This window comes from Gorilla gorilla, chromosome 13 (assembly GCF_029281585.2).
Source record: "Gorilla gorilla gorilla isolate KB3781 chromosome 13, NHGRI_mGorGor1-v2.1_pri, whole genome shotgun sequence".
Lineage (NCBI taxonomy): Eukaryota > Metazoa > Chordata > Mammalia > Primates > Hominidae > Gorilla > Gorilla gorilla.
In genome coordinates, this window is record NC_073237.2 from 84,089,817 (window position 1) to 84,104,263 (window position 14,447).

At 50.2% G+C, this 14,447-nt stretch overlaps 1 protein-coding gene across 1 annotated transcript; it reads right to left on the bottom strand.

Moving 5' to 3' along the window:
- Window positions 1–4,804: 4,804 nt before the first annotated feature.
- LOC101150259 (putative spermatogenesis-associated protein 31C2) lies at window positions 4,805–10,480 on the bottom strand. Its single transcript, XM_031006402.3, has 4 exons — window positions 10,263–10,480; window positions 9,093–9,186; window positions 8,465–8,525; window positions 4,805–8,212 (listed from the first exon to the last, which is right to left on the bottom strand). Exons 1-4 carry the CDS (start codon window positions 10,449–10,451, stop codon window positions 4,921–4,923), a joined length of 3,636 nt encoding a protein of 1,211 aa, XP_030862262.2. The 5' UTR covers window positions 10,452–10,480; the 3' UTR covers window positions 4,805–4,920.
- Window positions 10,481–14,447: the final 3,967 nt, after the last annotated feature.

Genomic DNA, 14,447 nt, shown 5'->3' on the forward strand with positions numbered 1-14,447 from the left:
AGAGAAGAATGGTTTCCTGGGCCAGTCCCATGACCCCCGTCTATGTGCAGCCTCAGGGCACTGCTGCCTGCATCCCTGTAGCTCCAGTTCCAGCCATGGCTGAAAATGCACAGATGCAGCTTGGGTCACTGCTTCAGAGAGTGCAGGCTAGAAGCCTTGGTAACTTCCTCATATTGTTAAGCCACTGGGTGGATGGATCTTGAGACTAGAGGCTTGGAAGCCTCTCTGTAGACTTTGGAAGATGTATGGAAATGCCTGGGTGACCAGAAAAAAGCATCCCAAAAAGGCAGAGCCTCATAAGAAACCTCTACTAGGCCAGTGCAGAAGGAAAATATGGGGTTGGAGCCCCCACACTGGAGGCCACCATCATGCAGACCCCAGATTCGTAGACCGACCAATAGCTTGTACCATCAGTCGGGAAAAACTACAGGCACTCAACACCCGCCCAGCCCATGAGTGCAGCCGTGGGGCATAAACCCTGCAAAACCAAAGGTGCAGAGCAGCCCAGGGCCTTCAGAGCCCAGCCCTCACGTCCCTGTGCCCTGGATGTGGGACAAGGTTTCAGAAAGGATGATTTCGGAACTGTAGGATTGAATGACTAGCCTTCTGGGTTTGGAGTTTCATGGGGCCTGTAAGTCCTGTGTTTTGTTCTTTCTGGCAAAATTCTTCCTTTTGGCTGAGAATGCTTACGTAACATTGCCTGCACAAGCATTGTACCTTGGAAGTAGTTAACTTGCTTTATTGTTCAGAGGTTCATGCACCTAAGGGACTGTAGCCTTGTGTCAGATGAGACTTTAAGCTTTGGACATTTGTATAAATGCTGGAATGATATAAGATTTGGAGGGGCTGTAGAGAAGGCATCATTGTATTTTGCAAAGTGAGAAGGACATGAGATTTGGGAGCCAGGGACAGAATAATAAAGTTAAAGGTGGGGCCTGGTGGAGGGTGATTTAATCATGGTGGAGAGTGGGGGTTGGAAGGTGGGGGTAGGGAGAATGAGGGGATTATGGTGGGGGTGAGGGGTGAAAAGTGGTGGTCGGGGGTGGATCCTTCACAAATGATTAAACACCACCTCCTTATTGCTGTGCTTATGATAGTGAGTTTTCTTCATGATTTTGGAGCTGTGAGATTGAATGGATACTGGCCTCCTGGGTTTTGGACTTGCATTGGGCCTGTGGTCCTATTTGTGTTTTTTTCCTGGGAAATATCTTCCCTTTCGATTGAGAAAGCTTATCCAATGCCTTTACCATCATTGTACCCTGAAAGAAAAGAACATCCTTTTAAATTCAGGGACTCATAGGCAAAAGGGACTGTAGACTTGTCTCAGATGAGATGTTGAACTTTTTACTTTTGAGTTAATGCTGGAATGAGTTAAGACATTTGGAAAGAAACTTTTGAAAAGGCATGAATGTATTTTGCTCTGTGAGAAGGACATGAGATTCTGGGGTATCAGGGTCAGAATAATATGGTTTGGCTGTGTTTATTTACAAAACTCATGTGAATTGTACTTCTTAATGTTGGAGGTGGGACCTGGTGGGAGGTGATTTAATCATGGCAAGAGGGGGTTGGGGTTGGAAGGAAAAGGGGTGGGTAGGGTGGAGAGTAGGTTGGCAGTAGGGTGGTGGGAGGGTGGGGGGTAGTAGGAAGAGGGAGTAGTCAGCTGTAGAGGCAGAGTTTTGTGGAAAACCTCTACTAGGACAGTGAACCTGTGGCTTTGCAGGCTTCAGCCCCCATGGCTGCTCCCATGGGCTGGGCTGGTGTGGAGTGCCTGTAGCCTTTCCATACTGAGGCTGTGAGCTGTTGGTGGGCTTATGAGTCTGGGGTCTGGAGGAAGGTGGCCTCCTGTGTAGGGGCTCCAAGCCCATATTTTCCTTCTGCACTGCCATAGTGGAAGTTTCCCAAGAGGCTCTGCTTCTGCAGGAGGCTTCTGCCTGGAAACAGTGGGTGGTGGTATGGGCGGTGGTTCCTTCACCAATGGTTAATCTTCTTGATGCTGATCTCCTGATAGTGGGTTCTCTTGAGATCTGGTTGTATAACAGGATGTAGCTCCTCCTTCCTCTCTGTCTTGCTCCTACTCCTGCCATATGAAATATCTCATTGTCGCTTGGTCTTCTGGTATAGTTAGGAGGGCCCTGATGAGTGTGGGCCTCATCAGTGGACCTAGTCAGTTGGGACTTGGTCAGTGAGGCCTATTTATTGGGGGCATGGTCAGCAGGGGTCTGCTTAGAGAGGGTCTCATTAGGGGGATCTAGTTGTGGGCATCTTGGTGAGTGGGGACCTAGTAGCAGCCGCTTGTTTGGTGTCTGGTCAGTGTAAAACTAGGCTGCAGGACTTTGTCAGTGGAGACCGGGTCAGCTGGGGCTTAGTGGTGGCCTTGTCAGCATGAGCTGGGTCACTGGTGACCAGGTCAATGGGTGCTATTCAGTGGAGGCCTGGTCACATGGGACCTAGTCAGCAGGGCCTGGTGGCCATGTCCTCATCAGTGAGGCCCTTGTCAGTGGGGCCCTGATCAGGGCAGCCTGGTCAGTGGAACCTAATCAGTGGGGGCCTGTTCAGAGAGAGCGTGGTCAGTGGTGGCTTTTGTAGCACTGGTCTGTGGGTGACCTGGTCAGCAGGGATCTGAGCAGTGGGTGCCCATTCAGTGGGGCCTACTCACTAGGGTCATAGTCAGAAGTATCTGGTCACCTTGGGCCTGCTTAATAGGGGCCTGGTCAGTGGCAGCCTGTTCCCTGGAGGCTTAGTCAGCAGGACCTCATCTGTGGGGCCAGGCAATGGGGTCATGATCGGTGGAACCTGATCAATGAGGCCTTGTCAGTAAGGACCTGGTCAGTGAGGCCCTGGTGTGTAAGGTCCTGGTCAGTCAGTAGGGTCCTGGTCACTGTGGGCCTGGCAGCAGGGCCTGGTTAGTGGGGCATGGTCATGGGGTTCTAATCAGTGAGGGTGTGGTCAGGGAGGACCTGATGTGCGGGATCTGGTCAGCAGGGACCTGGTGCGGGGGCTGCTGAGCACTGCTGGGAGATGCCGGGAGATGCCAGGTGTAATGCACGTTATCAGAGGCCCTATGGACAGCTCGGATGGGCCAGTGGTGCCCAAAAGCCCAGTCAAAAGTGGACAAAGCAGGTGTTTGGATGGACCTGGGAGATCTTGCTCAGAGATTTTGACAGGGCAAAGGCAAAGGAAGGACCAGAGTGGCCGGTGAGATGGTCACAGTCCATGGGCTGCACGGGATGGAGGAAGCCAGGGAACAGGCAGGGTGGGCAGCTGGGGTGCAGGGAGAGGCAGGTACATGCTGGGAGGTCAGATCCTGTCAGTGCTGTGGGGGCGTCAGGTGGGGTGGGCTCCAGTTGCACCCTCAGTGCACTGGGCAGGTCTCAGCCCAGGCTCCCTGCACCCTGGCCGAGTGATGCGGTCACTCCCTGGGGGACTTCCGTCGGGCCCCAGCCACCCACCCACCCTGGGCAGTGCTGTCCCATCTCAGGACTGGACTTTCTCAGATCCTGCAGAGGGCACAGCCTCCAGCCCAGGAGGGGCAGCCCGAGCTCTTCATGGGCCTGGAGCATCCCCTGCCAGCCCTGCCCTCCCTCTTCTTCCGGTCCCACGTTTCCAGTGTCAGCCAGCAGGGAGGCCCCGTCCTCCCTTCCCTATGTGTCTCCTGGGCAGAAACTTGCGGCGGATTGGGGCAGGGATGGTGCTTCCCTCAGGCCCATTTAGGGAGGGGACTGACTCCCAGCCTGGCACACGTCCTCAGCTCTGTCTTGGTTGCCTTAGAGTGAGAAGGATCATTCCTGAGGGTGAAGGTAAGAGACTGTCCATGCTGTGTGGGAGGCTGGTCTAGGGATGGAGGACTTAACAGTTCCTCCCAGTCTGTCAGGCCTGGGCAGCACCGTCCTGTCTCAGGACTCAGAAAGTCCAGTCCTGCGATGGGACGGTGCTGCCCAGGGTGGGTGGCCGGGGCCTGACAGCAGTCCTCCAGGGAGTGACCACATCACCCAGGTGGGGTCCAGAGAGCCTGGCCTGAGACCTGCCCAGTGCACTGAGGGTGTACCTGGAGCCCACTCCACCTGATACCCCCACAGCCCTTGCAGGCTCTGACTTCCTAGCAGGGTCATTCACTCATCTGGGGCAGGGGAGTTCGCCGCCCTCAGCAGCCTCCATGAAGGCCGTCCCCCCAGCCCCCCGCCCCCCACCTACACATGCACAGAGCTGGAAGGTCTATCCCCACCACCACTCCAGAGTGCGAGAAAGGGAGAGGCAGTGGGATGGGGACTCTGTGCTTCGCACGTTGGCTGAGCAAAGAGGGCCCATCTCCATACCAGCCTTTGTCAGGGAGAGAAGGGGCTTCCCAGGGCAGACATTATCTATTCTTCACCAGGATACCCAGGGTCAAGACTTCTCCCACTTCTGAACTCAGGGTCCAGCACTCTCCCACCCAAACTTCCACTATTTTGTGACACATGAAGTTATTCGGCTGTGGCACTTCCTGGAGCATGCATGGAGATGTTCAGCCCTGTGACATCTCTGCAAACCTTCTCCCTATAGTTGCATAAAGTTTGAGGTGGACAGTAAGTAGTGGAAAGATGGGTTGAACCTTATTTCAGAGTGGGATCTTCATAGGTTTTTCTCATCTTGTTTTTAGAATTTTCTGTTGTTTGTGTAAAGATGGTATTACGGAAACATAAGGTTCAGTGAAGGAACTCAGGATGAAGGTGGGCTTACAGCACCGCTGTCAGCCTCCCTCCATGTCCTGTCGCTTCTAGAAACCAAGCCCACACCAAGCACAGCACAAATAACAGCCATCACCCTCTTATGAATAAAAAACCATATATATTGTGGAATATTAAATGTTCTGCGTGTACTAACATGAGAGAAAATACTTTTTCTCTACGTAGAGTAAATTTTTTTGGGGGGACTTGTTTTTCTCTAGGGAAGGCTAAAAAGGAATTTGTGACTGACCAAATTAGATACCTTCCTGAAAAAGACAGTGCCTTGCGCAGTGGTGGTGGTGGCTGGAGGCACCGGGTGTCTTCGGCCGGTGCTGAGGGGGACTGCCTGGGATACAGCTTTCTTGGGGAGCAAGAGTTGGGGATGTCGCAGGCCCCATTGCTCATTGTTGCACCGGACACTTTTCAAGGGCTGCTGATCTCTGATTTGTCTGTCTCTGTTGGGACGACTCTGGTTCTTGAGAGTGGCTTGTTGACTCCTGGCTGCATAGCTCAGCATTCTGCTGTGTTCTGAGTAGAACGGGTGTCTGTGGTTGCAGGGAAACCCACAGACTGGGGCTTGAAACTGCTGTCTTTGCTGATTTACCTTCGAGGCATGGCGCGCATGGCAAAGTGACATTTTTTCCTCCAGTATCTGTCCAACTGCTGTCGTGAGCCTCTCAGCTTCAGCACTGCTGCCGTACACGCATGATCTGTTTTTTGCTGTTTTTTGGCTCTCAGCAGTGACTGGTGCTGGCTTCCCTTCTTTCTTTGAAAAAATCCTCTGAAAAAATTGCTTGATGTTTTCTCCAAAGTGGCTTATTGAAGGAGGCTGTTTCTTTGATGGCAGTAGCTGGACGCCTTCATTCTGACGGGTGTCTTCTGTTTTCCTGCCTGGGGTAAGTTGAGGAGTCCTCAATCCTTGATACATTTCTTCATGTTTTTCTAAACTGGGCTTCCTAGAGTTCTCCCTCTTGTGAGTAGGGGGAAACATTGGGCTTTGGCTCTTGCATGAGCCTTGACAGTTTGGGTTCCTGGGCTCCTTGTGCCCCACGTTACTCCTTCTGGCTGACATGAGGTCACATAGCTCCTGGGAAGCCTGCATGTTCCCAGTAGGCATGCTCTGGAGATGGCGCTGGGGCACTTGAGAAGCCAAATTCTCTGAAGCATGGGGCACAACAGATGCTTGCCCATCTGGAAGGAGCACAACAGAGGCAGAAACTTGAGGCTGGGTCTCTGACTTCGTGGCCATTCCAGGCTCAAATTCACTAACAGCCTCCTCCATGAGACACAGCTTTCTTGGGTCTTGAGAGACAGACATTCTAGGGAGTAGAGAGCTTTTGCTGGCGCCTGGAGCCTTGAAACCATGCACATCCTCACTTGTGGCTTGGAGGTTTGCTCTCATATAGGTTCCCAAGGGGACTGTGGGTTGTGGCACTGCCTCCCTGGTCTCTCCAGCCCTTGAAGATTGGGCTCCTAAGCTCCTGCTCTGCTGGGTGCTGCCTGTGAGGCTGTATGTGAGGGGCTTAGATGGCCACCTGCCCTCCTGTCCAGCTGTAGGAGCCTTCAAGGACCCATGATCATTCCAAGATGGGATCCCTCGCGGGGCCCTCTGGAACTGCTTACATGCAGGTGAGGAGGCCTGAAGCCTCTCTGGCATGTGAACAGATGGTTTGGTCAGCACCTGCTTTCTCAGACTTGCCATTGGTGGCTCTCCAAGGAACGTGGCCACCTCAACTTTTGAGCCAGCCCCAGATTCGCAGGTGTCTGAGGAGGGACCAGCAAGCTGTATAAGGGACAAGGATGAAACCTTTTCCAGTTGAAAGCACTGAATGGGCTTGAGGACCCTGAGGGGTAGACCCCACCTGTGTTTGGCCCAAAACCTCACAATATGGGCTCCCAGCACCTGCTGAGTACACGGCTCAAGGAAGGAAAGCACCTGGGCTGTGTTCACACAGGCTTTCCTACTTTTCGGGGCTGCTAGATTGCTGGTTTTCACGTGGGTGTTGGATACGGGAAAAGCCTGGTTGACAGCAAGCCAGGATCGACGCACACTCACGGGGATCAAGCCCTCGTTGGTCTGGCCCAACTTTCTGCCCAGGTGGGCTTTCAGGATGTTTTCTATATGATTCCTCTCTGTGCGTCTTAATAAATCACTTCCTGAGTCACTCCTCAAGGGCTTCCTCAGGTTCCTTTCCGACTCCTCAGAGGTCGCCCCCAGAACCTTCCCTGGGAAGCTTTCCATGCCCCTGGATAGATTTTGTGGGGTCGCACCCAGAATTTGCCCCAGATGTGGGCATGGGTCCCTCTCTAGCTGGAACTTCACCGTCTCTGCCTCCTTGCTGCTTTCACCTGTGGACGTGGAGGACTGCCAGGGCCTGGGTTTGCCCTTGGCCTGACTTGTCCCCGGCAATTCATCCTGAAGCTGCATCAGATCCAGAGACTCTTGGATCCTTCCACGTTGCCCCATGTGTTGCTCCAGTTGTCTCCAGAGTTCAGGACTGACTGGAAAGTTCTCAGGCAGAATGGATGTCAGTCTTTCCTGGGGAAGGTTAGGAGTGGGGACACTAAAGACGTCCTGAGATTTTTGGACCCTAGAGGGTAAAGCCAACCCACCTTCTAGTTGTTTCCTCAACAAAGGCCTTTCAGGGTGCTGAGTTCCAGGTAGGGAGAGAGCTTGCACTTTATTCTGCGACGCAGGGCAAGCTACTCCAGTGTTCTTCATCGGGGATGGAAAAGCAGGAGATAGGACTGGGAAAGAGGATTGAAGATGGGCCTGAGCCTCGGCCTGAGCCATAGGTGTGGGCCGGAATTGGGGTGTGGATGAAATAAAGGGTTGGGACTCAGACCCCAGATGGGACAGGGGCTGGGCCTGGAAAAGCAGTGGGGACATTGTAGTGTCCCTTTGGCGGGAAAGATGATCTTGCTGGACTGACGAGTTGAAGTCGCACCAGGTTCTGGTAGTCTCCTGCGACCCGGAGAAGGCAGAAACTTGACTGTTTGAGCCGCCAAGGCCTGAGACGGCTGGGACAGAAGCCGCCAAATCCTCACGTGGAGACAAGCTTTGAGGGACGGTGTCCAGTGGAAGTGCCACTGAGTCACAGTGAGATGGTGTTAACAGAGTGGAGTCCCGCAGGGGAGGAGCAGTGAAGCCTTTCGGAGGAGGTGGAGAGCAGGCCAGAGGATCAGGGGTGTGTGGTGGGTGAGGGAAAAGTACAGGTGGCTCGGGTGAGGGGCGTTCTAGGAGAAGAGAAGGTTCTGGTGGCTGGGAGGCACTTAGGGAGGAGACTGAGGTGGTCATTGGGCCTGGTGGTGGGGTGGAGGCCAGATCCTGAGGATGCTTGGTTCGAGGATCCGGGGAAGCTAACGGGGAGACAATGGGAGCAGCGTCTTCCATAGGCTCATGAGAGGACCGGGAGGCTCCATCAGGTGTTCTTTTGCCCACCTCACCTGGGGGGTCTGGACCAGAGAGCTGACCAAAGTCACCTTTTGCAAGGTGTGGCCCCAGGAGGCTGCAGGAGACAGGAGGCACAAGCTGCAGCCAGGAGCAGATGGGTTCGGAGGGCAGAGTGGGCGCTTGGGCCACAGCCCCTCCACCACGCCACACCCTGACCACCCAATTCTGCTACCCCTCACCCCAGGGCTTTACTCCCATCCTCTGTCCCCCTGGTCTCCCCATCCCAGGTCAGCTCCAGGCTGCCTGTGGCCCTGGGGTCATGTCCCAGCCCTGGTAGAAAGGATGCAGGAAAGGGGAAGTGCCTCACCTCTGCAGTTGTGAAAGCAGGTCCCAAGTCTCCTCCAGGCCTCTCGGGCACTCTCTACAAGCTGGAAATCAGGAGACCGGGTTAGGGCAGTGAGGGAGGGGCTTGGGATCTCACAGGAGGCTGAGTGTATGTTTCTTTAGGGAAGGCCATGGGGAATTAGACCCTGGAACCCACCCATCTGTGTCCAAAGCCACATGGCCCCGACGGTAATAGCAAGGCATAGAGGACAGGGCTTTGTCATTCACAAAGGGCTTCCACACACAGACCCTCCACCCCCACGGTCCTCACAACTGCCCTGTGGGGAGAAAGGACTGGGGTGGTCTCAAAGAGGAATCAGCCTTAGCAGAGTTGAACAGCTGTTCCCAGGGAGCGGGAGGCCCCTCACCCCCCTCCGCATCCAGGCAGGCATTGGTCTCCCCAGGACACACACACTGCCCCCTGCTGGGTAACGCTCAGTCCCTGGCCCACCATGGCTTCATTCCGGCACGGAATCTGAGAAGGACCCAGGGTTCTGATTTCCTTCCTAGGAGCCCCTACCTCAGGTTTCTTCAACTGACTTCTTCAGAGTCAGTTCCCTCCCGGACAGATGAGATCAAATTAACTCTAGTGTGCCCTGGCAGAGCCTTACCTCTCAGACTGTGGTTTTTCATCCTGCCTCTGGGCCTCCCCCTCCGCCCTACTGGACACTGGGAGACAAGATGACGCTGGGAGACAAGATGACGCTGGGAGACAAGAAATGGCGAGGAGCTAGGACCGGCTCTCCCTCTCTGCCCCCAGCCCAGCCGCAGCACGCTGCACTCATGAACCGCATGGCTCTGTCTGTCTTGCTCAGGGAGCTCTGTGTGCTTCCTCCCACTCATGTTTAAATGGATGATAAACTGCTTTTCTTAGAAAAACAGGAAGAGGGGGTCGGGGGTGCGGTGGCTCACGCCTATAATCCAAGCACTTTGGGAGGCCAAGGCAGGTGGATCACCTGAGGTCAAGAGTTTGAGACCAGCCTGGCCATGGTGAAACCCCATCTCTACTAAAAATACAAAAATTAGCCAGGCGTAGTGGCGGGCGCCTGTAATCCCTAGCTACTCAGGACGCTAAGACATGAGAATAGCTTGAACTCTGGAAGCAAAGGTGGCACTGAGCCGGTATCGCTCCATTTCACTGCAGCCTGCACAAAAAATAAAATAAATAAAAATAACACACAAACACACGCACACACACAGGGATTTTCAATATGAGGTCCACCATGGACGCCATCAGTCCCTGTTCCTCTGCTCCAGGAACACCCAGGCTCAGGCCCGCAGGCACCACTGAGCTGTCAGGTAGCATTCTGCTTGCCAGGAGACCAGAGGAGATGCCAGGCCCTGGTGGGAGGCCCTCGGGGGCCCAGCACAGGCCCCATATCACCCCACACAGAAGAGGCTGGGTCCCGAGCCACCTGCCCCAGGAAGGGACTGATGAGCCAGGGCTCAGGGCCTGGCCTCGGACAGAGACCTCCCATCTCATGACCAGAGACCTCCCCCGTCTCATGACCGGTCCTGGCCGCTGAGCCCACGGGTTTGATTTTGCCTTCATGCCTCCTGCGCTCCCCCACAGATGGACTGAGAGCTTGGGATGGAAATCGCAGTACACGATCTGCCCCTACCAACCCCTGGCTGCCCTGCCTCTCCCTGGAAGCATGCTGTTCTGGTCTCTCCTGAGACTTCCCATTGCAGAAGTCTCCACTGGATTTGGAAAGGTGGAACTAATAATAAAAAGAAAGAAGAGAATCAAGCTCTGTGGGTCTGGACTGAGAGCTCCTTACCTTTCTCTTCCTAGGCGATGGTGAGGGTGGCTTGTCACAACGGAGGTAAGAGAAGTAGGGGAGTAATAGGAAGAAGAACCCCAGGGCAAACACCAAGGTGAGGAAGATATCCAACACCCATGGTGTGGAGCTGGGGGTGTTTAGTGATGAGGCACTAAGTAATTTTAGAGGAAAGGGAAGATTCTCCATGTGAATAGGCGCATTGCTTTCTAGCAACTGAGCTCTGGGCATCCTCGTGGAGACTAGGGACTGGGGCCCAGGCCTGCATCACAGAGCTGGGCCTTCACATCACAAAGGGCTCCTTTGTTGGGGAGGGGAGTAGGAGGGGGAGGCCGAAGCACAGCCCCTCCCCACCCTCCAAGCCGGGGATCCCTTCACCCTCCCGCCTTCCAGATCCCTCCTTCGCACTAAGTTTTGTCAGTGATAGAACTCAGCCAGTTTTCTATTCTTTCTCCCTGGAACACAGATATTACCTGGTTCCTTTTATCTGTTGGAGTCGGTGGCTTGAGGTTACCTATTTCATAGCCTTTGAAAATCTGTAGTTGACTCTGAAATTTTGGCTATGTACCAGGGATTTTTATTTTCAGAATCTCGTTCATCCTCAACTCCAGCTTTCCCACACAATGCTTTTGTCTTCTGTGAATCCAGGGACAAAATGTAAATTTCTTTTACTCTTATTTAGTTTTGCAAATTTTGAATAGTAAGTTTTAAAAAATTATTTCTATCTCACTTTCCTTTTTTTTTTTTTATTTTTTTTTATTTTTTTGAGACGGAGTCTCTCTCTGTCGCCCAGGCTGGAGTGCAGTGGCGTGATCTTGGCTCACTGCAAGCTCCGCCTCCCGGGTTCCAGCCATTCTCCTGTCTCAGCCTCCTGAGTAGCTGGGATTACAGGCGCCCACCACCACCACGCCCTGCTAATTTCTTTTTGTATTTTTAGTAGAGATGGGGTTTCACCGTGTTAGCCAGGATGGCCTCGATCTCCTGACCTTGTGATCTGCCCGCCTCTGCCTCCCAAAGTGCTGGGATTACAGGCATGAGCCACTGCGCCCATCCTTCTATCTCACTTTGAATCAAAGGGACCTACCCACATACAATTAAGATTTTTTTAAAATTCTATTTATGTACTTATGTATTTATTTTAAGTTCCGGGGTACATGTGCAGGACATGCAGTTTTCCTTTTTTTTTGAGATGGAGTCTCACTCTGTTGCCCAGGCTGGAGTGCAGTGGCACGCTCTTGGCTCACTGCAACCTGTGCCTCCTGGGTTCATGCCATTCTCCTGCCTCAGCCTCCCGAGTAGCTGGGACTACAGGCATGTGCTACCACGCCCGGCTAATTTTTTGTATTTTTGGTAGAGACTGGGTTTCACCATGTTAGCCAGGATGGTCTTGTTCTCCTGACCTTGTGATCCGCCCGCCTTGGCCTCCCAAAGTGCTGGGATTACAGGCGTGAGCCACCGTGCCGGGCCTGCTGTCTTATTTTAATGTCTCTCTGGGCTTGATAATTTAAAAGGACTGGCATTCCTCTGATAAAAGTTATTTTATTTTCTCATTTTCCATCAATATATCCTGTTCAGTGAAATATCTGTTCATGCCTTTAGCCCGTTTTCTAATTGGATTGTTTTTTCTTGTTGTCGTTGTTGACTTTTGAAAACTTTAAACAATATTCTAGATATGAGCTCCTTGTCAGATATGGTTTATCAGGTGTGGTTTGCACTTTTCTTCCAGTTTTTACCCTGTCTTTTTATTAACAGGCTCTTATGCAGGGCAAAAGTTTTAAATTTTGATAACATCCAAGTAATAAATTCTTATAATTGATTGTGCTTTTCTGGTGTCATGTCTAATAATTATTCATCAAGTCCTAGGACCTGAAGAATTTCTCATTAAATTTCATATTTTTACATTGAGATATGTGATCTTTGTTTTTTTTTTTTTTTGAGATGGAGTCTCGCTCTGTCGCCCAGGCTGGAGTGCAGTGGTGCCATCTCGGCTCCCTGCAAGCTCCGCCTCCTGGGTTCACGCCATTCTCCTGCCTCAGCCTCCCGAGTAGCTGGGACTACAGGCACCTGCCACCATGCCCGGTTAATTTTTTTGTATTTTTAGCAGAGACGGGGTTTCACCTTGTTAGCCAGGGTGGTCTCGATCTCCTGACCTCGTGATCCTCCCACCTCAGCCTCCCAAAGTGCTGGGATTACAGGCATGAGCCACCGCGACCGGCTGATCCTTTTTTTTTTTTAATAAAGACATGAGGTTAGATTGAGGTTATTGTTTTGTCTATGGTATCTAACTGCTCCAGAACCACTGTACTATTGAATCGATATTGCACTTTTTTCAAAAGTCAGTTGGTTGTGCTTGTATGGAACTATTTCTGAGTTCTCAATTCTGTTTTATTGAACTGTCTGTCCCCCTGCCAATACCACACTGTCTTGATTTCTGTAGCTATGTAAAAAGTTAAAAAATTGGGTAGAATAATTCCTCCCACTTTATTCTTCTATTTCAGACTTGTTTTGTTGAGCTGTATTATAGAAAAAACTATTCGTGACACCTGTTAAAAAATAGTAAGACAAACTTTATTCAGAGGGATTATTGCAATAGATATAGAGATTACTGCAATAGGGTCTTGCAGTAATCTCCAGTTTCCATATATTCAGGTTTCCCTCTGAATAGAAATTTTATAGCCACAGAGCAGGGTGGAGGGTTGGTAGTGTATGGAAAATTACTAATAGGAGGGAATCTGGCTAAACTGACCTCACAGAATTCTTGCTGAAGCCATGCCAGAGTGATCAGATATCACCTGGGGATGGTAGACAATAAGAAAACCAATTAGATACCAATGGTGGTCAGATATGAAGATGGAGGATTCTGACTAAATTGCCTTGCTAGGATTCTTACTAATATTGGGCAATTTATAGACAACACAAAAGCCCAAAAGCCAGGGTTTAGTTGACAAGAGAGTTCAAAGGAGTATGGCTAGAGTCTGGTTATGGAGAGAATTTTTGTCAGCTGGCTGGGTCTTCCAGAGCTATGTAGAATAAAAATGATGAGCACAGACATATTTTCCTTCTTCCCAAACTGAACGGGAAAGCATTCAGTCTCTTTCATCTTTTAGTTTGATGTTAGCTGTAGATTTTTTTCTAACTTAAAAGTTAGAAAGTTTACCTCTGTTCCTAATTCCTGAAAGTTTTTTTTTCATTATAAATGGGTGTTGAATTTTTTCAAATGCTTTTCCTGCATTGATATAATCATGTAATATGCTTATCTTTAGCTTGCTAATGTGGCGAGTTGCACGAATTGATTTTTGAATACCAAAACAGCTTTTTATTCCTGGAATAAATATCACTTGTTCATGGTTTGTAATTATTTTTATATGTTGTTGAATTATTTTTGCTATTATTTGGTTGAGAATTTTTTCCATCTCTATTCATGAAGAATACTGATTTGTTTTCTTCTTCTGTCTTTAGCTCTGATATCAGAGTAACTAACACTGGCCTCATGAGTTGGAATATCTTTCTATTGTCTTCTTTCTATCCTTTATTCTGGAAGAGACTGGATATAATTCGTGTTAACCTTTAAATGTTTGTTAGAATTCTCTGATCTAGCTATCCAGGCCTGAAGATTTCCTTTTCAGATGTTTCAAATTATGACTTCAGTTCTAGGTCCATTCAACATAACTATTTCATGTTGTAAGAGAGAATTTGTGGTTTTTCAAGAATTAATGCATTTCATCCATGTTGTGAAACTTATGTTTGTAGACTTGTTTGTAGTATTCTCTTTATTCTTTTGATTTCGTCATGGTCAACAGTGGTATCTCCTGTTTCGTTCTTGATATTGATATTTTGTGTCTCCTCTACAGGCTTGTCAATTTTATTAACATTTATAGAACCAGCTTTTGTTTAATCGGTTTGTCTCTATTTTTCTTTTTACATTTTATTGAGTTATTTTCTTATCCTTATTATTTCCTTTCTTTCACTTGCTTTCGGTTTATTTTGCTCTTTTTCTAGTATGTGAGGGACCTTGGTTATTGCTTTGAAATTTTTTTCTTTTCTAATGTAAGCCCTTAGTGGGCTACATTTTTTCTTTTTACATTTTATTGAGTTATCTTCTTATCCTTATTATTTCCTTTCTTTCACTTGCTTTCGGTTTATTTTGCTCTTCTTTTTCTCGTATGTGAGGGACCTTGGTTATTG

What these genes read in the sequence shown, in the direction of transcription:
- LOC101150259 (XM_031006402.3), bottom strand. Translation starts at nt 10,451, where the DNA reads ATGGAGAATCTTCCCTTTCCTCTAAAATTACTTAGTGCCTCATCACTA. An exon ending in GAAAAACCACAGTCTGAGAG is followed by an intron (nt 8,526 to 9,092) that starts GTAAGGCTCTGC and finishes CCTGATTTCCAG; the next exon opens with CTTGTAGAGAGTGCCCGAGA. An exon ending in CTGCTTTCACAACTGCAGAG is followed by an intron (nt 8,213 to 8,464) that starts GTGAGGCACTTC and finishes TGTCTCCTGCAG; the next exon opens with CCTCCTGGGGCCACACCTTG.